Here is a 23,547-nt window from a genome sequence, read left to right on the forward strand (position 1 = left end):
ATCCTGTGAAGGTCTTTGGTTTCGGCACCTCGACCTTCCTAGCCTCAACCACAGTGCTTGGCCCAGCTGCCAAGGCACGCTTGCAAAGTGCAACGTCGCCCTGTAATGCCTCATACTGGGCTAGGGTGCTGTTGATCTCGCGCTGGAGTACATCACGCACCTTGGAAAGCTCCCCCATAAACTGGTCGCGCATCTCCCCCATTTCTACTCGCATGGTCTCCTCTAGTTGGACCATCATGGACTTCACTGCAGTGTGGATCTCGGCATCCTCCGCCTCAAGGCCTTCTACCCGCTGGTAAAGGTCATCCACCTGGGCACCTACGCCAGCCACACCTTTCTCCACGTGGGTCATGCGTGACTCAAAGCTAGAAATGAGATCCTTAGACCTACCCCGTGGTCTTGCAGCAGTAGGGTCGACCATCTCCTCGCGACCTCGTTGTTCTTGCGTGACCTCCACATCTGATGAGCCAACAGTTTGATTCTTGGCGTTCTTCCCCATGTCCAGGTTGTGGCTCTAATACCAACTGTCATGGACCTTTTCTTCTTACAAGGTAACCGTACGGCGTTAGCACTCCCGAGCTATGCTAACAAGCCTAACTTCAAGTAAACGCAAGGCTAATAAAGTGAAAGTAGAGAAACGAGAGTAGAAACACACGAGAAATGGATAAAAGTGAAGAGAGCTTCACTAGGTATGGTAATCCTTTACAATTGTTTTCACTCCAATATTTTTTGGTTGGTTCCACAAATGAAGGGACCACCCCTATTTATAGGCCAAGAGGACCCTCCCATGAACATTCTAGAATGCTATGGAATTCCTCCTATCTTAGAACTTTCTAGAGAATGCTTACAAGAGGTGGTCACTCTATAAGTTTCTAGAGTTTTCTACAAGGGACTCCTCTATGGAACCATTCACAAGGTTCTAGAGAACTCTAAGGTTCTCCCTAAGAATAGACTCCTCTGGAATGTTCTAGAACAATCCATATGGTAGACAATTGTAGAGTGTTCTAGAGAATTCCAGAGTCTTCTCAGAAACCTCTAGTATTTAAAGTGGGGTAAAATCTTACGGTTTGTGAATACGCTATCTTCCCTTATATACATATACATACATACATATATATGCACACATATATCTATATATGTACACACTTACGCATAAATGTGCTAGAACGTAAATATAGATGAAACTGCCCATTCCCAACAAGTTTGTGAAACTATGGGATGTCTGGAATCTCCAGAACTGTATTATCTTAAGTCTTTTCCTACAAGCTCTCTTGGTGTTGTTCGCGTCCTTGCGAAAACGATCCAAGAATACATTTCTTCTCTTCTTGATTTGGTCGGCCTACTTGACCGCCGACTGGGTCCTCGCAGTTGCGATAGGCGTTATCATCAAAACCCAATCCAGTTATGCTTACTCATGTCAGCCGCCAAAGGGAAGCAACAAGGATCTCTTCGCATTCTGGGCTTCATTTCTTTTGCTACATCTCGGCGGACCTGATAACATTACCTCTTTCACTCTTGAGGACAACGAGTTCTGGCTCAGACACTTTTTAGGCCTCACTTTGCAAGTCCTCGCTGCTGCTTATAGCATATACCTTGCTCTTCCCACCACCAAGCTATGGCTGACTCCCACCATTCTTGTGTTTGTTGTGGGAACCATCAAGTACGGGGAGAAAACATACGCTCTTTTCTCGCAAGCTCCGACCGCTTTGGAGCGGCAACAGACTCTTCATCAATGGGCGATGACGATGCGGCGGTTTCTGAGATCGACGACGTGAAGCTACTTAAGTCTGCGTATAAGCTATTCGAGATCTTCAAGATAGTCTTTTTCGGCAATTGTCTGAGCGCCGAGGTTCGAGCATTTTCCAGGAAAATATTTCTGGAAATTGACGACCACAAATGCGCTTTTTGACTAGTGGAGTACGAGCTGAGCTTGCTATATAAGGTTCTGCACACCAAGGTGATGGTAATGCGCCGTCGAATCGGGTACCTACTTCATTTCTCAAGCTTATGTTTCATAATCAATGCTTTTATATTGTTCTTTATGATCAAAAAGCAAAGTTTAAGGAAGTTCGACGTCGCACTCACATATTCCTTGCTTGTTGGAGCCGTTGTCTTGGATCTCATATCCATTACTAAGCTCATTTCCTCCGATTAGATCCATGTTGTGCTAAAGGAAATTAGTTGGATTAAAAGATGTATTATTAATTCAACATATATACTGAAAAGAAGAAGGTGGAGTCGGTCGGTCTCTCAGTATAATATGATCAACTATTTCCTCGATGAACGTCCTACATGGGGGTACAAGTTTGCTAGACGCATTCATGTCTTGGGAATTCTTGACAAGTTGAAAATAATGTACTTTTCATCGTCGGAGATGGTATCCGAAGATCTGAAGTTTATTTTCAAAGAGTTAAAGTAGAAATCCAACGTTTATGCACACGACCCAGCGGACGCGGTGAAGGAATGCTTACGGCGCTGTCACTCGACGCTCTCGGTCAGAAAACTTGATGATGATGTGAAGAAACTTCAATGGAGTGTCAAAGAGTTTTAATATGCCGAAAGCCTTCTCTTGTGGCATTTAGCTACTGAACTCCTCTGCTCTGTTGATGACGGCGGCCATGTTCATATTATTAATCCTCACAGAAGAATTTGCAAAATTCTTTCGGATTACATGTTTTATCTTTTGGCCATGAAGCCTACGACGTTATCTCCTGTTTGGGCAACTGGGGTGTAGCCTTCCGCGACACCTGCGCGGAGGCCAAGAGGTTTTTTGGCAAGTACAAGAGCAATCTCGTTTCTCATGATCACTCAAAAGCCTGCGAGAAGATCATTTCCGTCAAGACGAAATTGCGAGCTTCTGCTGTGAAAGGATCATCTAAGAGTAAATCTGTGTTGTTCGATACGTGCATACTCGCCAAACAGCTTCAACGGTTGGAGAAATGGTGGGAGGTAATGGATAGAATGTGGGTGGAGTTATTGTCCTACGCCGCCGTGAATTGTAGGTCGATTGTGCACGCGCAGCAACCAAGCAAGGGTGGAGAACTTTTAACTTTCACTTGGTTACTAATGAATCATATGGGCTTGGGATTTCACTTCTCTGAGGAGGAACAAGATGGGTCTCATTTTTCTTGAACTAGGGACAAGTTGAATTAAGTCAAGAAAACAAATGCAAAAAAGAAAAAAAAAGAGATGATAAAAGTACTTCTAATGTCTCGTTCATTTTACCGATTTGAATTTAGAATTCGAGTTTTACTACAATAAAAAAACTCTCAAAAACAATCATGATTACGCCCAAACGTGTCAAAAATAAAGCGGTCGCGATAGCAAAGTTAGGGCAGTCATATCCACGAGGAGGAGACAAATTGAACAAGAAACGATTAGCAAATAAAAAGCGTTAAGAGATGAATAATAAAATCAAAATAAAAGAGAATGAAATTTTTGTTGAGAAGTTTAAGCATAAGAAAAATATATGAGAAAATTATATAATTAAAACCGGTAAGGCGTTGAGATTCTCCTATATGCTTGGTTCACCCGAATGGATTTTGATTTTTGAGATTACTCAATTGAAAGTTTCACATCCCAAACAATCAATCGGAAAATAAGATTTGAAGAACTTGTGAATAAAAATGTATTTCAGTAACTGAAATCCTTACGTTTAGAACTAGGAAAAATTATCTTATGAGAAATCTAAAAGCGACAATATACCGTTGGCAATATTGTAGTAAAAGACTACTCATAAAATAATACCTACCAATATATAATATCATGCAACAATCACATAAAAAGAGCTTGACTAGATTTATATAAAAGTTGACAATAAAATATATTGATATGAGAAATTAGAAAAAGATAGAAGAAAATTAATCACTCAAATATATAAACTTTGAAGAACAAATGGAGAATCAAAATCCACTCAAGATCACTTCACATATAGGTTTCTTTCTAACCTCACCAACTAGAGAAAAATGTGTCTAAACTTAGACTAAAAATCAAACCCCCTCATACACTAAACATAGCCCTTATTTATAGAGTTTCTGGGCATGTTAAATGAAAACTCAATCAGCAAGTGAAAACCATACAAAAAAGTTGATCCCAAATTAATTGGAATTTACACGGTTTAATGGAGAATGAAGGCTGAGTTATCCGTGAAATTTAACGGAACAAAATGGGCTGAAGAATCCCAACAGGTGGGACACGTGTCACGCGCTGAGGAAGGAAACGTTGCTCTGCTTTGGACACGTGGCTCGCGTTGATTCGCAGAGAGGAAAAAGTAGCTGACATCTGGGTCCTGCATGGACACATGGCGGGAGTTGAATGGAGAGCTGCTGCAACGTGGGACCCACGCGGAGAAGGAAGGAAAACCGAGTGACGCACGTGTGGAGGAGACTCGCGCAGGGGGAAGGCTGTGCGTGCCAAGCGTGCGTGTGTGCTGGGACAGCTGGGTCCCACGCGGCCGAGCGTGCCAGAAAATGACACGTGGTGCACTCAGGAGAAAGGAGCGGCTCGGCTTGACTCGGACGGCTAGCTGATGGCTGATGGACTGATGGGCTTTAGATGGGCTTCAGATGGGCTTCTCTTTCTCTTTATAGTTTTGGCCCAAGTGTCTTATTTTCCTACAAAACAAAATAAATTAAATTAAAATAAAATACTTTCACAAAATATTAATTCCACGAAAATATTTAATTAAAACTTAATTTATTTAGCAATTATGAACAATTTAAGTGCATTTTCATACACTTATCAAGTCACATCTAACTTTTTTACCACAATAAAAAACTTTCACATAAAATCACATATCAACTTGAATTAAAAACTCGAATCAACAAACTAAACGGGCCCTAAATCTAATTGTTTAAAACTTCTCAATACATAATTTGTGGCATTTGCACTTTCTTCTAAATATATTTAATTTTTTATATTTCCTAATTTTGTCCATATTGTCAATAAAGCATCTCCAATGTAATGTTAAATTTTGGTCGAGCTTTTGCTTTTGTTTTTAGCTAGTAAAAGAAGAGAAGTAAAAGCTGTGGCTTTTTAATAAGTGTTTTGAATTAAGAGTTTAATGGGTCAAAATGACTTTTAAATTTTCTAATAAGGAATACAAGTATTGGAATTAAGTTTATAATACCTTAATTAAACTCTGGTATAAATTTCAAAATCTATTTATAAGTGTTTTTTTTTAAAGCTAAATTTTCTAGTTTTAATTAGAAGCTCTTTTAAAAAGTCAAAAACACTTCTGACAATTTATCCAAATATTTTTAGAAGCAACTTTTAGACCTAGAAAGCCAAAACAACTTTTAGGAAGCTTTACCAAATAGGCCCTTAGTGTACCAATATCAAAATTTAGTATTTGAGTAAGAAAATCACTCTCTAATGCAATACTATATATTGGTCTAAATTTGACATTTATTGATGCGTCACTTTTTAGGTTTCCCTCGAGGCTAAAGCCTCTCTTTAGTTTCATTATAGTTGTCTTAAATTTAATAAAGGCATTGTTTCTTGCCTTTTGGTTATATTTTCTGTTTGTTTTTTAGTTGTTTTAGTATTGTATTAATAGAGGTGGTCTCCACATCTTTCAGTAGTAGTTGTTGTTGTGTCTATTTTGTGAGAGTTCACTCTCAATGGTATCTTTGTTTGTCTCTTTCATGTGGATGTGACCTTTGCGCTACAGTGTCGTGACCCTTAATCAACGTTTCTTTCAATTTTTAGGTTTTGTTAAAAGAGCGTTGTGTTCGAATCTTGTTATGTTGAGCCACTCCACGTCGTCGGACTTCTGACATAAAGTTTACTTTAAGGGAAATTGGAAATGGAGCTAGCCTTCTTTAAGGTTTATGCTTTGTGTTGCAAGATCATTCACATATATCTTTACATTGATTTGCATGGAATTCTTCCTTTTCTTTTCCAAAAAAAAAAAGTCTTCTACGCTTAGGGAAATGTATTTCTTGTATGTGAGATCTTAAACAGTCGCTTTTTGTTTTTTTTTCCTCTCTCTCTCTCTCTAAAAACGCATTCCTAGATTGTCTTCCACGTTTCTCCCTCGTCTATTTGCTAATTCCTTTTTAACTTCCCTCTTTATATGCTTCCTCTTTCATCTGTCTCCTGTTGCCAAAATCTCCCTCACTCTATGTTTTCTTTATTACTTTATTTCCTATAAGAAGAAGATGTGATCATGTGGCGACTTTTCCCTTTAAAAAAAAAAAGTTATTTATTTATAGCTTTTTTGCTAAGAGATATTTATTTTTTTAATTATTTTGCAAAGCATTGCTTGGATCATTGGATTGTTGAAGTCACGACTTGCGAAAAAAAAAAAAGGAAAATTTCTACTTTCGCGCCCACGCCTATATATATAAATTGTTTTAAGCAATGCCAAGGTTGATTTTAAAATTTGGAACCAAATTTCTTTCATGTTGAACAAGTTAAGAATCCCTAGCGATAAAGAAGAGAAAATAATCAAAACCAAAATGAGAGTTTTAGTGGTAGAAAATAAAAAGAAAGTTATCAATGAAAACAGAAAAGAGAGCGATTCGAACCCAATGGAAATAAACCTTAAATGATTAAAAGATAACAACAAATTTCGGTTATTTCTATTATGAATGTTCATACAGTAAGACTAACGGTTGATCAACTAAATGTTTTTTTTTTTTTTTTTTTTTTTTTTTTTTTTTTTTTTTTTCTCTTTATCACTTCACACAACATTTGCAAGTGTTGTTTCTTTTTCCTACTATTTTTATTAAAAAAAAAAAAACTTTTAACTGCCAAAAACTCCTATCATTATTCTCTACATGATCCAGAAGAAAAGCACCAAACCAGAAAATAATAGAAATTGAAACGGACGCTTTTGCTATCTTCAATGTCATTCCCTCGTTAACATCACCATCTCCCAATCCCTTGCTTCCACATTAGTACTATTGAAACCAATAGAAAGCCAGCAAAAAGTCTCCAATAAGAAAACCCATGATATACTGAGTTCAGTAATAAGGAAAAGTCGATCAAATCCTTTCTTTTTTTTTTTTTTCAGGACACTTTCCAAAAATCAATCTAAATTAGGAAGGAATACGTCGTCCTTTGTGTTCCCATGATCAAGCATCAAGCTTTTCTTGGTAATCGAAGCTCTTAATGTCTCTTTTCATCTTTCATTTTTCTTTAAGTATGCTTTATAGTTTTTTATTTTGTGACTCCGTTTTTTATACATTTGACAATGTGTGTTTTTTTTTAATATGACGTGGCATAATTTGATTCGAGGGACAGTCGAGGAGACAAGAGGTTAGGAGCAACATTTGATTCGTGGGACATTGAAGTAGACAGTAGATTCGGGACGACAAATTTGAACTCATTCCAAGAAAGGATTTTGGAGCAGATTTTGGCTCTTAGGTACTCATCTAAGTTCCAAGACGAGGGAATATATATGGAACTCCCAATACCCAACAAGGTCGAGAAGCTATGGGATTCGTTGGATATTCGAGGTTGCATTATTTTGAGCCTGTTCTTGCAGGCTTTCTTGGTGTTTTTTGCATCCTTCAGACAACGATCTAGAAACGCGTTTCTGCTTTTCTTCATCTGGTCGGCTTACTTATTGGCGGACTGGGTCGCGGCAGTGGCCATCGGCCTAATCACTCAAAGCCAGAGTGACAATTGTGATGAGCCAAAGGGAAGTATTGAAGACCTGTATGCATTTTGGGCTTCTTTTCTTTTGCTATTACAATTGGCATATAGGCACTTGGAAAGCTTTAAGGGTCTCATCTTCGGCTTCTTTTTAAGCCCCGAAGTTAGAGCATCAAGCAAAACATGAAATCAGGTGATCCTGGTTCTGAGCACCACCACTCTAGTGCCTTCAGGGTGATAGAATACGAGCTGAGCCTGTTGTACGAGGTTCTCCACACCAAGGTAGTTGTGGCACGTCGCGGTATTGGATGTATCTTTCGCTTTCTTAGTTTCTGTTTCATGGTTACGGCAGCTCTAGTTTTCTACTCGGTTGAAAAAAAGCATGATAGTAAGCTGGATATCGGCCTCACTTATGGGTTGCTTGGTGGAGCCATCGTCCTCGATATCGTGTCTATCTTTCAGCTCATCTCTTCAGGTTGGTTTCTCAGTATACTTAAGGAGAGATGGACTAGGAGATATCTCCCCTCAATCATTGTGAAAAGACGAAGGTGGTCTGGTTCTGTCTACCACTACAACATTATCAGTTATTGCCTGGATGAACACCCCAAGTGGCTCTACAAATTGGTTGCATATTTCCGTGTTGTAGGTATCCTAGACAAGATCAAAATCCTGCTCTTTTCATCTATAGAGAAGGACACTGAAGTTTTGAAGATGCTTATATTCTCTTGTTTCAACTTCAAGGCCTTAATGGAAGAGGAAGAAGTGTATAACTCAGAACGTAAAATTGATAAATTATTAGGAGACTTGAGTCTCCAGGTCATGAACCTTAACAAAGTCCAGTGGAACTTTAGAGCGTTGAAGGGCTTTAATGCAAAAACCTTTCTCACATGCCACTTAGCTAGTGAGATATTCTTCTATCACAAGGTTAAGTCATGTGAGCCTGAGGATGATGATAATCGAGAGACCGAGCAGCTATCTGACATAGCCGTAATTGTAAGTTTAAGGATTCTGTCGAATTACTTGTTTTATATACTGCTCATGAAGCCCGCGATGTTGTCCACAGTTATAAGCGATTGGGAGGTAATCTTCCAGGATACATGCGCTGAGGCTAAGATATTCTTCGAGAAAAACGAAATATTGCATTTTTCGGAAGCCTGGGAGAAGATTAGATCCGTGACTACGTCGGAATTTCAAACTTCTTACACCATGGACGGAAACAGTTTAAGCAAATCTGTGTTCTCTGATGCATGTAAACTTGCAAATGATCTCCTTTCGCGTGGGCAAGCACTCCTGGACTTGCTCTGTTTCTGGATGCAATATTTTGCCAATGCCGCGATTAACTGCGAACCAGCTATACATGCTCAGCAGCTAAGTACGGGCGGAGAGCTTTTAACTCTCGCATGGTTACTGCTAAATCATTTGGGCTTCGGAACACAGTTATCTGAACAAATGCAGCAGCCAACAGAGGGAACAGAATGGTTGATAGAAGCACGGGATTAATTGGTACATACAATAAATAAATTTTTATAGTTTCCTCAAAGTTGTTGTTGCAGATTTGTTATCCACCAGCCAAATCTAATTTGCTTTGTTTACTTTCAACATATTCACTATATTTTGTTAGAGTTGATGAGACTTCAGAGTATGAAAGGTCCTTTCAGTACCAATCTTTTCTTCTTGTTATTTTCTGTTGTCACTGTGCTTCTTCATGGAGATGGAAGAAAGTTAAACAAAATTAGCAATCTTCTCCTTCCTGTGTTGTTATCTGGTGTTGTAATTCTTTGATAGTTCTAAATGTCAAATCTTTAAGTACTAAATGTTAATAAACTTTGTTGAGGACGAGTTTAGATAGGGAAGAAAGGAGGGATTTTTTTTTTTTTTTTTTTTTTTCCATTTAATCACATGTTCACTTACAAAATCAATAATGAGAGTTTACATTTTACTGTAAGATCTAGCCTCGGAACCTCTTTGTTATTTGCTGTTGATAACTGTGAGTAGTTTTAAAGTCTGGTGAAATATCCTGAATTGTTCAAACAATGCTATTGATCGGCCAACTAATAGAATGTGAATTCCGTAATATGGGGCTCACAAGTTAGACTCACCTTCTATTAGTGGTGGTGCTTTGTCTCCAAGCATTTTTAGAATTATTCTGGTGTCTGCGGGGCTTGAATCAACATTGTTCTTATTATCTTGAATCTAACTACATCAATCAAGCTGGGCGGATAACTCGAAATGGAATCAGTAACCTTATCCTCATTAGAATATCCCTAAGAAGAAATATTATTATCTACATTAACGGGCAAAAATTATCTTTTCTAGCCACCTCTGCAAATTCTTCAGTTTTGTGATGTACTTTTTTGGTAGTCGGCTCTTTGTTATCCTTAGAATTTTCAGTCATGCCATTGTGGCCATCCAATGAATCTTTTGCAATAATTGCAAATAGTTGTTTAAACACTCAAGAGAGAGAGAGAGAGAGAGAGAGAGAGAGAAGGAAAGAAAATCTACATGAATAAAAACTAGTAGTTATTAATCAATAGAAGCAGATAATACAACATATACAATCAGTTGTGGAACAACTTCTAACCACACTTATGTCTTCTTTCAACCTAAGGGAGTGCTTAGCTAAATCATGTGTTGCATTGTTAGACAATATTCTCAGAAATTGATTTATTCTAAATAAATGCTATACATGTGCTGCACCCATTTGTAACTTCTTTTTTTTATTTTTTATTTTCTTTTCTCCTTCTAAGCCTAAGATGTCCCAGAAAAATTAAAGCACATTTTTAGATTATTCATGAATTTTATGAATCACATTTCAAGGGTTTGACAAATCAAATTCTTAGATGTGTTTCTATCACGAACCATATATCAATGTTTCAAGTAGAAAAAAAAAAAAAAAAACGTAGTGCTAATCTGATGATAAATCAGAAAACTTACATATTGATGATCACCTAAGTCTCCTCCTCTTGAAAGTTTTGGCTTTCTTTCCAACGCTTCTCACTTTTCTTGGCTGAAGCTGCCTTGAGCTTCTTAGTCGACTAGATCCGCCCTTTACATGTGCAGACTCTTCCCTAGACTTCAGCTTCACACGTCGGTGGTGACGAGAGACATCAAACCCGCTTGAGCCGCGAAAAGAATTCAACCGCTCATCCTCTTAAAAGAATAGTTCTTTCTATTGACGTGGATCAAATTACGATAATGATGTGGCGAAAAATCAGTTTCATCACTTGAAGTTGAACTGCACCCTTGCTCAATGTCTTGAAAATGGCGGCTGCGGCGGCGGCGACGCCGGTTTATCCTCTTGGTGTTTATTAGCTTGCGCCACAAGAAACAAGTAATATCTTCAAGTGCAAACCAGTATACTTCGCACGCAGCCCAACACATCTTACAAAGGCTTCTACCAATGCATTGGCAAATCCCAACCTTGAATAATATGTAGAAGAGCAATAAAGCTGGACGTAGATAAACAAAAAAATAATAATAATAAAAAACAGCTAAAAATTCAAAACAAAATTTCAAAAACATTACAAGCTAAAAAATAACATATTAAAACAAAGCTGGTGAGAGAAACTTACTTATGTAGCATAGGACTAATATCATTAATAGTCTCAACAGATTGGAGATACACAAATGCTCAAGGAAACAAATTATATCCCACGGTCCAGAACAGATCCCGCTGAAGATTTAAACACACAAAATTGTCTTTGAGGTTGAAAAAATTAGGAAATAAACTATACTTTTCTCATATCTTCTAAATTAGAAAACAAGAAAAATATTCTTTTATGAGTTTTTAGCACTTCTGCCCCTGAACTTCAGGATTTTGATAACTTGCCCATAGTCATCGCACTTCATCCCCTCAACTTGCAAAACCGAAGCAATATTTCCAATTTTACAAATGGTCACTAAATTAGCAAACACAAATAAAACAAAAACAAAAAAACAAAAAACAAAAACAAAAAAACAAAAAGAAGAGCCAACAAGCCTCACCTACAACCAAAAATTCCCAAATCTCAATTCAAATCCTAACACAAATCAGTAAGAAATCCGACCGAAAAAAGTGAAATATGATAATACTGCAAGCAAACTGAGGGGATAAAATGCAAATATTAAAAGTTCAGAGGGTTAAGTTGTAAAAATTCAAAACAAAAAAAAAAACAAAAAACAAAGAGCAAGACAATGAGATGGGAGGAGAAAAACTTACTCGCATGATTGACCAAAAACAGACTTGAAGGGAGCCATGAACGCATTTCCCAAAAGACTTCCAACGCCATCCGCGGCTTTGCTGATCACACTCCCCATTTTGCTAATTTTACACTTTCGACTGACTCACTGAGAACAATAATATTACACAACATTAATCAAATTACATAAAAAAAAAACGACATTTAAAACAGTCAATAATATCTCAGATCACAAACAAAAAAAAAGGTCAATAATATTCATCAAATGTGTTTTCTAGAAGGAAAATAGATGAATATTACACCAACAATAAATAAACAAACGAAATTCGAAAATAAGAGAGAGATAGGCATCCCTGACCACCTTGAATTTGAATACAAAATGATGAAATGGTGAAGAACCCAAGAAAGGAATTCAGGATTACACCATTTCCATTTCTTAAAATGAGAAAAAGGAGATTCTCAAAAAACAATTAAAAAAAAAAAGAAAAAGAGAATATTATGAACAAGTGTGCTAGAAACAGTTTCAACGGTCGGTGAGGATACTTGAGAATGGACTGGGCCTAGAGTCTTGGGCTCCAGATGTACAGTCGTCCAGGGCTGCATTTCTTCCGAGTCAGTGGTGTCTAATTTTCACTGAATATTTTATAAATTTTGGTAAAATTACAAGATTCTACCACTTACCTATCCCTCTTTAAAAAACTGTACCCTTTTTAAAAAAACTCTATCCCTGACTAGTTCTAGTCTAAAAGGTAGAAATATATAAATTAATATTAAGAGATAGAAATAAAATGAGCTCTATTTTAAAGTATATTTTTAAAAATTTCCCTTTTATTTTTACTTCTACAGATTTATAATTCAAATATATCCCCCTAACTTTAACATGAAAGTGGCCAAGGTAATATGTATATATATATATATACATATATATATTTATACACGCACATATTAAAAGTGGTATACTGTCAACTTTACACTCTGAGTCATGGATCACATAAATAAGATTAGTTAGAGGAATACAACTTTAGAGAAATGCCATTTCAATAAACCACTATTATAAAAATTTTAAGCCTACAGATAAAAGTGGTATAGGCTTGGCATGTCAAAGCAGAGAACGCTAGCGTTCTAAAAAAAAAGAAACACCAGATAAAGTCCCTACATTATACAACCTAATTATTCCATTTTTAACGTTCACTTTAAAAAAAAATATATATATATATATACAATTTGAAATAAGATTAAAATTTGAAAAGGTGATACAAATAGTCATTATAATAAAAATTGCAACTTATAATAATGAAATTAGATTAAGGTTTTGAAAATGTAAATGTGATTGTGAATTGCAACTTTATGTAAATTGATTGCTATCATAAAAATTGCAACTTTATAATTATGATCAACATATCATAACAAATAGGGAAAAAAGGGTACCACAATCTTAAAATAAAATAAAAATAACAGAATCATAATATTATAATAACGTAGGCAAATTAAAGTGGGGTTCTTAAAATGGAGATTTTATGTACTCCATATCATAAATTCGGTTGATTACCACTTTTGGATAGTTTGGCATATTGTGGCATGTGTTTTTTTTTTTTTTTTTTTTTTGAAGGGTAAAAAGAGACGTTGAAATACAACGAAGAATTGAGAATAGTTTAGGAGTAACAAATTTTTAAATTTTCTTTACACGAGTGGTAAAAAAATGTCCTGTTTGTTTTTAGGTGTATTTTTTTTTTTCTTGTTTACATTAATTGATCTCCTTATATACTCTTACTATTTTTTTCAAGATTCAATGATATGATTTTTTTTGTATCTTTTTATGCACAGATAGAATTTTTTTACAGAAATAGTATAAAATATGCTAATATAAAAAACTTAAGGAAGTATATAGGCCAACTTTTAATTATAGAAATTAATAAGCTATAACTTATCAAGTTATAGTTCATAACCAGATAAGTTATGGACAAACTTATCAAGTTATGGTTCATAGCCAAACAAGTTATGGACAAAAACTGTGATTTATAGACAATAACTTGTCAAGTTATGGTTCATAAGACAAGTTATGGACAAAAACAGTAATTTAACCTCTTTATTAATTTATGTGAACTATTGGTCTATTAATTTTAATTCATCTCAAGTCTTAACCTACTTCCCTCTTTCTCCTAATTTTTTATGTGTACTAAAAAACGCCCGTGACATCTTTTAAAACAATGATTATATAAATTGTTAAAAAAAAAAAGAAAGGAAAAAAGAAATAAAAACAAAAACGGGAGTTAAAACAAAAGAAAGAAAAAGTAGTGCGAAAGTTGACTCACGTAGCCTCTAAAGGAGAAACGGATTCTTCTTTAGAGGATAGTAATAGATAATAGATAGATGAATCAATTCTGAAGAGCTCGAGCTCTTGTGTACAGCACCGGTACTGTTTTGCGGATCCTTTGTATTTTTACACCATTTACTGTAATTTGAGTTAAATATCTGAAAATCAGAAAGAAAAGCTTGTCTAAAATACTGTATTTTCACTCAATCCGAGGTCCCACAGGTTTTACTAGCCTTGGCATGGCTTCTACAACCTTTAGGCATAACACACTATAAATCAATATTGATACCATAATAATGTGGTACCTGAGATTGTTAGTCAACATAAAATTCAGTCTTGCAACAGCACAAATTCACCAAGCATGTGAATTGCGTAACAGATCTCACTAATCTTTTACATGTTCTATCAAGATAGAAAACACAAACACGATGGCAGATAAAAGGCAAGCCTAACATATTTTCCATTCCTCGAGCAATTCATGAAAACATGGACGCGTATCTTTCAAGAGCCTGAAAGAGAGAGGGGGGCCGGAGAGTGCAGACAACCGCCCACTTGGGCTAGAAATCAGGTAAGAGACCAAATCAACATTATCTGAACTATGTCCAACAAATTGGTGGGGGGGAAAAAATTCACATGCACACAATTCTCAAACAATCAAAATCCAGTGGGTTCTAGACATACTATAGACAATTGTCTGCCTTGACGATGAACGCGGGATTCAGGGCACAAACGAAATATCTTTAAAGTATTCATGCTCAAGAGCACTCCTGGCTGTAATTCTCTTGGTGGGATCCAAGCAGAGCATTTTCTGTCATGTAAACGGGGGAGAAATACTTAGGTTATAAATAACGTAATGGTAGTAGATGCTCGGCGTCATGTACAAAAATTTAGCGCAAACATTGAGGTGAAAAAAGCAGATATGATCTTACGGAAAGTAGATCAAGACCAGCTGATTCAAGATTTGGAACAACAGTAGCCAAGTCCTGGGAAGCAGGGGTACAGATTTTAATATTTTCAGCAACACACGTCCTTGGGATTTCTAAAACAATTAACAGCAAGCAAACTTGAGGTACAAGAAAAAATTACCTTCGCTGGCCACTTCGGGAAGGCAGATTTAAAATCAGGCAAGGAACTCACTCCCGGCCATGTATCCTCGTTAGGGGTACCCAAGATTCTTCATGAAGAAAAAATACCCTTTGAGCATATGATATATACATGTAATTTGGAAATTTTTGCAACTAACTTCTTCATGAAGAAAAACAAGGTTATCCACAATAAAGGCTTGCTAACAATCCTAGACTCATCGGTGCTGATTGCCTTTTTTAAAGAGTACAGAGCCAATAACCTTTGCTTTTCCTGTTTCTTCTTCTTCTTCTCTCTCTTTCTCTCTCTCTCTCTGCCCTGCATTATTGGACTTTGACGCATGACCTTAATAAAAGTGTATAGGAACAGGTTTTCCGAATCCTAATGCTCTCTCTCTCTCTCTCTGCCCTGCATTATTGGACTTTGACGCATGACCTTAATAAAAGTGTATAGGAACAGGTTTTCCGAATCCTAATGCCAATCCTAGACTCATTGGTGCTGATTGCCTTTTTTAAAGAGTACAGAGCCAATAACCTTTGCTAGTGTTGGATCCCCTATTCTAATAGACAGAAGACGAAGAAGAAGAAAAAGAAGAAGAGGGAGAAGTAAAAGTACTTGGCCAGAAATATACCTGAATATCTTGAACAACTCATCAATCTCCGAGTCCCCAGGAAATAACGGTCGTTGATTCACCATCTCAGCAAAAATACAACCCACCGACCATACATCGACTGGGGTGGAGTAATGACGGGATCCAAGCAATATTTCTGGTGCTCTATACCAAAGGGTCACCACCTACACAAAGTCACCAGAAAATTATTCATCCAAGCTTGGTAATGAAATATAGACTGAAGGAGTAATCTCAGTAAAAGATAGCTGTCTTAAAACAAAAGGCATTAAAAACATCAATATGGCAATTAAAAGAGAAAAAAAATCCCTTGCCAATTTTTACTCGGCAATCATTAAATTCCACAAGTAAACCACGTATTATGTCCTCATAGCTATCTAGGAAGGTGCTGCCTATGAATCCACTCCTGGAAGAATACAAATAAATTTACGATGTACCTCCCATTGTTTGAAAGAATAACACAAAATCTTTTTATGCCAGTTGATTTTTTCTCAAGTCAAGCTCACAAACATTATATACCATCTGTATCGAAATTACACCAGCTCTCTGGATTCCTTTTTCAATTCAATATGTAGTCGAGCATAATATCACGGGAATAAACTGCACCCTAGTTTCAAGTTGTATTTCTGATATTTTTGGATCACGCAAAATTTTAGAGATATTAATTTACTAATCAACTATTAGGAAATAACAAACAACAGGGAAGGAAATCTAAAATTTTTATATAATAATACCTCATGAGTAAAAGTTCTGACTGGAATACCAAAAGCTCTTGCCAATCCAAAATCTGCAAGCTTTAGTGCATTGGTGCGACGATCTATCAGCAAATTCTGGGGCTTGAGATCTCGGTGGAGAACTCTATGAGAATGACAATAAGCAATGCCACGGAGAATTTGATAAAGAAACATCTGCAGAAAAGCAATAATAATATGATCTTCAATTGCAAGTAGTCCGAGTGCATCAACAAGATTAACTAAAGACCAAATAGGCTGACTCATTCAAGCATAAAGCAACGTTTAAAATTGTGCAATATGCTGAAAAATATAGTTAAGGTGTAGGCCTCATATGGAAGGAAAGAGGCGTGTGCCTCTGTATTTGAGACATGCCTTGAGGCTTAGCCTCAACACGCTTTTTTGAGGCCCACACCCCTCTTTTGCTCTGATGTTTTGTTGGGCTGAATTAAATAAAAAGGCACAAGGGCCATACATCAGTATTCCACCAAAAAATATCCCAGAAACCTTTTTCTTATTTAGAAGTCCATAAGTTCGCCAAATTTTTCATACAATCGAGAATGTGAGAAGCAGTATAAGACAGTTGGCTTATGAATTTGAATATGTTAGTACTAGTTCAGACACATGGCTTACGAATTTAAGAATGTGTACATTTCATTATATATATACGTGTATATATATTGGGCTTGCACCTCAAAATGCCTTTAAGGCTTAGACGTAGCCTCAAAAAGAGGAAACGCCTCAGCACCCATTGTGCAACTTTAAACCTTGGCATAAAATAGCATAACCTTAATAAAAGCTACAAACAAAACTTAAGAATCAAACTAGATTAAGGCATTAAACACTAAAAATATGCTTACAGACCAAGAAAAGCAAGGCTAAGATGAAGGACAAATGACAGAAAAATAAATGAGGCAAATAAGTACCTTGTATCTGATATTTTATTGTGGAAGAATGAAACTTCTGTTTTTTTTTTTTTTTTTTTTTGGACAAGAGATAACACATATTATTAAATAACAGAACTCTATTTAAATTTTCCTGAAGATAGACTCATAGGATATTTGATATTCTCCATTTAACATCATCAAAAATTAGAAAAGTAAGCTACCGGGAAATAACCTGCAACTTGTATGAAAATAGTATTCATTTTGGAGGTACATAATGCAAGAGATGCTAAAGAGAAAAGGCAAAACTCACTTTTATCTGGTGTAGATCCTTTGCAAATTCAGGAGAAGAATCCATGTGCTTCTTCAGATCCAAGTCCAGGTACTCAAAAACCAAATACAACCGCTTCTCACTATGCACTACATCCTGTAACCTGTCAAGATGGTTCAGTATTAAAACGATTTTCTAGGTTGGAAATTAGAACTACATAGGTTTATGCAATAAGTACATTCTTCCCAAAGATTATGCAGATTAGCACTCATGTCTTACTGGATTCCAAATCTGGGCAGGTACTTGGCCACTCTACTTCAACTTAGAAAAACAATGGGCCCAAAGTCTTGATCACTAACCCATATATCACAAATTCACAAGAAAGCTCAAAGGACGAATTAACAAAACATAATTAACATAAATGCTGAAAAATAGTACTACAAAAATAGTGGTAAAGTTCTGCCATTCTGCTTGTGGATTAGACGCTAAACAAATTAAGGAAGTTTCAAAGTGATTTAGACAAAAAGAGTAAAAAAGTTAAAATTAAAATTAAAAAAGGACATTATAGGTATAATTTCGGGCTCTCAAACAAATTCCTTTCAAATACTGCAAAAACTAAGGGTGAAGTTAGTATCATAGAGATGATCTGGACCATAAAAATGTTTGCCTCAACCAATTTTTGATACCATTTCTGTTCTTGTCATTGTCCAAACATATTTCTTAGAATGCAAATCAGGCAATATCTATCACCGAGCATAATTACCCAAAATGGGGAAAAAGTACAACTGCATTTGACAATATCTTCTAATATGTTATACAGGAACTTCTCAACTCATACCTGACAATGTTTCCATGCTGCATTTCCTTCAAGAGAGAAATTTCCCTTATAGCTGTGCTTGGCACTCCCTCATCTTCCTGCTCCAAACGGATCTTCTTCAAAGCTATTGTCTCATTAGTGACACGGTCACGAGCCTTGTAAACTACACCGTAGGTTCCTTCACCAATCTTCTCAACTTTTTCGTACTAACACATCGATAAACATCAACAATTAGAGCAAAACAGAAATGGTATATGATGAAATCAGAGAGAGAGAGATCAACTACTAACCTGGTCCATGGTAAAGCGCCAATATCCTTTATTGAAAGTGAAGTTGTAAAACCTAAACCAAACGAAACAATTAGAATTAGTACGTGGTGTGCATTATTTTTCAATACACATGTAAATCATAATTTTAAAAGGCGGAATCGGGAACCGATGGCATTTAGTCTGATCGAGTGAAGAGCTTTTTACACAATAATACCAATCAATTATCAACAAATTCCGCAGTAAAACACATTCCACAAACTCATTTATATATCATAAATTAAACTTGAAATAAAAATTCCAAACCCAAAACTTCAATAACCTATAAACCCAACTTCAACTTCAAAAAAAAAAAAAAGGGACAAACACAATTGAAGCTCTTTTCATTCTAAAAGGTCAACAAATTAAGTCAAATCTCCTTCTCCTTGTCATTCTACTCTTCTTTATTCTCCCCAAAGACAAATAGGGCAATTTATAATCTCCATTGTTCCCACTCCTTCCTCAATGTCTCAAACCCATCTTCACATTTTACAAGCAAATTATAACAACAACTGCATAACCCAAATAACCATTATTATCGTTCCAATGAGCACAGATTTCCATTCCAAAGAAACCCATTTTGAGATTTGTAATATAAGCTATGAAATATCATCCCATCATAGAATAGAAGCAAAGGCAAATGAAAGATCGTATTATAGCAGAAACCTTAGCATCTCCTCAAAGACCACAAAATATTAAATTCAGAAAAGAAAAGGAAAAAAAAAGAGCAAAAGGTACAGCAGAAAACCAACCGTGGAGGAGATTGGCTTGCAAATCGGCACGCAGAAAATGCTGGGACGATCGGAGAGGACTGGCGCGACGGCGCTCGCACTGGGGAGGGTCAGTGATGAGCTCTATCTGAGCTCTAGGGTCGACGGCTGAGATATTACAATTTATTTTTATTTTTATTTGTATCACTTTGTTTTTTTTTTTTTAATTTTTTTAAAATTTTATGTAGAATCTCCTGCCTCTTTCTTCACATTAGAAGTCGGGACCCACCAATAAAATAAAAAAGACTCAATTCAATTCTACTTAAAAAAGATAAGAGGTTCAACTTTACTTATATTGGTGGACGTTTAGTTCATGAATTTAGAATTATAATTCAGAATTATTTTTATTTTATGTGTGTGTTTTATAAGAAAAAAATACTGTAGAGAATCATGAATCATGATTAAAAAAAATGAATATAAGAAACAAACATACCCTTAATAATCACCATGCACTCAGTGGTACACTACACATAAATCGAAAAGGGCCTTAAAACGAGACTGTAGAGTGCATGCTTAGATTATATTTATATATTTAGATTTTGAAATTTAAACTCTGTTTATTTCACCGATTCGAGTTTTATTATAGTAAAAAACTCTAAGAAACAATCACATCTATCTTTTTTATTACAGTATAAAACTTTCAAATAAAATCACATCTTAACTCGAATCAATGAACTAAACGGGCCCTTCAGATATGCGTTTTTAGTTGTTCCTCTTTTCTAAGTTTATGCTTAAAATGTATTTTTAGTCAATATGTTTATTATTAAATTTTATAATTAAAATTGTAATTGTATGCTCTCCGTTTAAAGACCTCATTAAAAAAGAAATGGATAAATTAAAATACAAATTTTGGACATACATGTGTTTAAGGTTCTTTTTTTACTTTTTGTTTTAAGAACTAAAAAACTGTTTAAATAAACGTTATTGAACGAGCTCTTGATAAAAAGAAGATGCATTTTTTTTTATTTTCATTGACGCATAGTTTGATTTAATCGACTCTTTTTGTCCACAAAGTGACCACCAACCTAGTGCAAACAAACTCGAGAATATTCTTGAAAATCTATAATGAACGTCCTGTCTAAAATAAAAAAGATGCGATTTATATTCTGTAATTATTTTATATAACATTTGAGATAGTTTTCAATGTGAGAATCTTCCCTTGTGAATATTTTTTATGATGAAAAGATTTGCATAACATCTGGTGTACATAACTCTATTAAGTTTAGATATGAAATGACAAATATGTCTTAATTATATCCAGTATTCATCTAAATTCGCGTATTTCACGATATAAATATAGATCTTAAATAAGAAATAAATAAATAAATTTAATTTGAGGGAACTTTAACCTCAAAATTGAACTTTCAAAAAATTCAAACCTCTCAAAACATCCACGTTCTTTTTAAAATTTAAATCGCAACTTAAACTTTTTATTACTGTATTTTCTTTTATAAAAATTTAAATTTTACTTTTTTACTATGATGTTTACTCTTATATAAATTCACTTTTCAACTCAAACTCATGAAAAAAATAATAATGGAAACAAAAATTTATTACTTTCAAAATTCTTTTGGGCAAAAATTTTAGGTTGTGGTTACTACTAAAGCTGAGGTCACCATCGAGTTAGGATCAATGGTGTGGTCAGTTTGATGTTTGGAACGGGACCGTTATCGTGGCTAGACAACGGCAATGCCGCCACTGAGCTTCGACTCGTGAGCTCGGATCAGTAGAGCGTCTAGCCAGAAAACTAGTCGATTACTTTCCATAATCTTCAAGATTACCTTTTCATAAAAAAATTACCATCAATCTTGATTGTCGACGCTTGGAGAGAAATTTGATATAATATATTTCATACTTTACCTGAACATTTTTTATTTTCAACTACAAAATTACAAACAAAAAAAATGATAATACACCAGATTATGTTTGATTTTTTTTTTTCAAGTAAGAAACCAAAAAAAAAAAAAATCATAGCTGAAAAATTTTCAACAAGTTCTTCAAAACACAAACAAAGATGCCAAAAAATTCAAACCCAACCACAAACTCATATTAGATCAAATAATTCAAATCCACAAACAAAGATCTAACACTTTCTCATAATCCGACATTAAACGATATCTTAGTGAACTGGATCAGCATATAAATAATTTTTAAGTTAACCGTTTAGATATAAAGAACTTTTATTCTATTTACATTAGATGACCAACTTATAAATGACCTCGTACCTGAATGCTTTATAACGTCACATTCTTATGTTTTGTCTTTTGATTTATTAATAGGTGAGATTTGTTTGAAAATAAAAAACTTGCGTATTAGTTAAAGTGGACGAGCTTAAAATAAATTAATCCTATAAATATTGTTTAGAGCTTTTCATAATGCACAAATGATTTAGATTTGATTATTTAGTAGTACAAATATATCAAAGTTAATTGCATAATTTAAATTATGAGTTTATTAAATTAAATATTTCTTCTTACAGCTTAAATTATGTAAGTTCACTTGGTCCTCTTGCTAGCTCAATTTTTCTCTGAAATGAATCTAGAAATTAATTTGGATTTGATTTTTGGAATCTTTTGTTCCTGTCCTTGCACTACAAGTGCAAAGCATAGTCCCCTCGGGAACTGTATGGTCAGCGCGCTATTACCACATGTAACGTGGAAATATCTTTCAGGGGAAAAAAAAAAGTAACGTGGAAATATTTATTTCATTGTCAAATAAATATTTTGCAATTTTCAATTCTTGAAAATGTATTAAGTTTTGGACTTTCCGAAACCTAGAAGGTGACTAGCGTAAATTGTCCAATTTACAAAAGTTGTAAGTGAATTTGTAAGTGAATGAGCTGTGGCACTAATACGCTGGATTTTCGTTCCGCAAATTTGAGTTTTCAATTAAAGTTGATATGAGTTTTCAATTCAAATTGAAATGTGATATTTTCTGATAACTTTTAATTATAGCATAAAAAGTTAAATGTGACATTTATTGAGAGTTTTTAACTGTAAAAGTTTAGAATTAAAAACTCAAATCGGTGAAATGAACGAGATCTAAATTTTACTCCCCGAACTATGCAAAACAATTGAAAACACCCAGTTCGTCTATAATACTACAATACTTGTAATTCTATTAAAAATTTAAGAGATAAAATGACACAAAATTAAGAGTTCATAGAGCACTAAGAAATTAAAATAGTTTGAAGTGTGTTTGAACGTTATTATTTAAGTGTTCAAGAATTAGACCAACAAAATCAGGCATAAATCTAGACAATCAGGCCTCATTCATCTCGTTAATTCAAATCACAATTTATGTTTTTACTATAATATTTTTTATCACAAAAATTTAAATTTAACGTTTTCAATTACAATATTCTCTCACATGAATTCACTTTTAACTCAAGTTCTTAACTTAAACGAACGATACGAATGATTTGTATACCAACTGTAAGTAGTTGGCAAGGTATTTAGTCCCTACATCTACCGGACTTGCTTATCCTCAGCTGTTTCCCTATCTAGATGTGCAATCCCACCTATGTACTCAATCACTCATGGGCGTTTGGTAAATGAATCCAGAATCATGATTCTAAATCCTGATTGAGAATTAGTGTTTGTTTACAGCGATTCTGAATCATGATTCAGTATTTGATTTGGATGATTCAGAATCTAATGTTATGTTTTAAACTAGAATCACTCATGATTCTAAAACCACCATCCTCTTGATTCAAGGTGATTTAAACTCTTGATTCTGAATCATAGTTTCAGAATTATGATTTGAACCAAAAATCATGAATTATGGTTCTAATTTTAAAATTATAATTAAAATCACCTTAATTTGAATCCTCGTACCAAATGATTCAGAATCATTTTCTCTTTCTTCTAACGCAGGAAAACAGGTACTTTTTTTTTCTTTAAAAAAAGAAACTTTGTATTAAAGAAAAGATTCATATACAGAGAAGATGAAGAGATATCCTCAA

General features: G+C 34.9%; 2 protein-coding genes across 2 annotated transcripts; one reads left to right on the top strand and one right to left on the bottom strand.

Moving 5' to 3' along the window:
- The first annotated feature begins 7,785 nt into the window (after positions 1-7,785).
- On the top strand, positions 7,786-9,102 carry LOC21397002. Its single transcript, XM_010114152.1, has one exon. It carries the CDS (start codon positions 7,786-7,788, stop codon positions 9,100-9,102), a length of 1,317 nt encoding a protein of 438 aa, XP_010112454.1.
- A 5,262-nt stretch (positions 9,103-14,364) lies between these two features.
- Positions 14,365-19,727, bottom strand: LOC21397004 (cell division control protein 2 homolog A). The gene is made up of 9 exons (XM_024176078.1): positions 19,566-19,727; positions 18,799-18,850; positions 18,530-18,714; positions 17,734-17,854; positions 16,540-16,713; positions 15,809-15,972; positions 15,181-15,268; positions 15,024-15,077; positions 14,365-14,902 (listed from the first exon to the last, which is right to left on the bottom strand). Exons 2-9 carry the CDS (start codon positions 18,805-18,807, stop codon positions 14,813-14,815), a joined length of 885 nt encoding a protein of 294 aa, XP_024031846.1. The 5' UTR covers positions 18,808-18,850; positions 19,566-19,727; the 3' UTR covers positions 14,365-14,812.
- Positions 19,728-23,547: the final 3,820 nt, after the last annotated feature.

The sequence above is a fragment of the Morus notabilis genome, unplaced genomic scaffold (genome assembly GCF_000414095.1).
Source record: "Morus notabilis unplaced genomic scaffold, ASM41409v2 Scaffold1568, whole genome shotgun sequence".
NCBI classification, from domain to species: domain Eukaryota; kingdom Viridiplantae; phylum Streptophyta; class Magnoliopsida; order Rosales; family Moraceae; genus Morus; species Morus notabilis.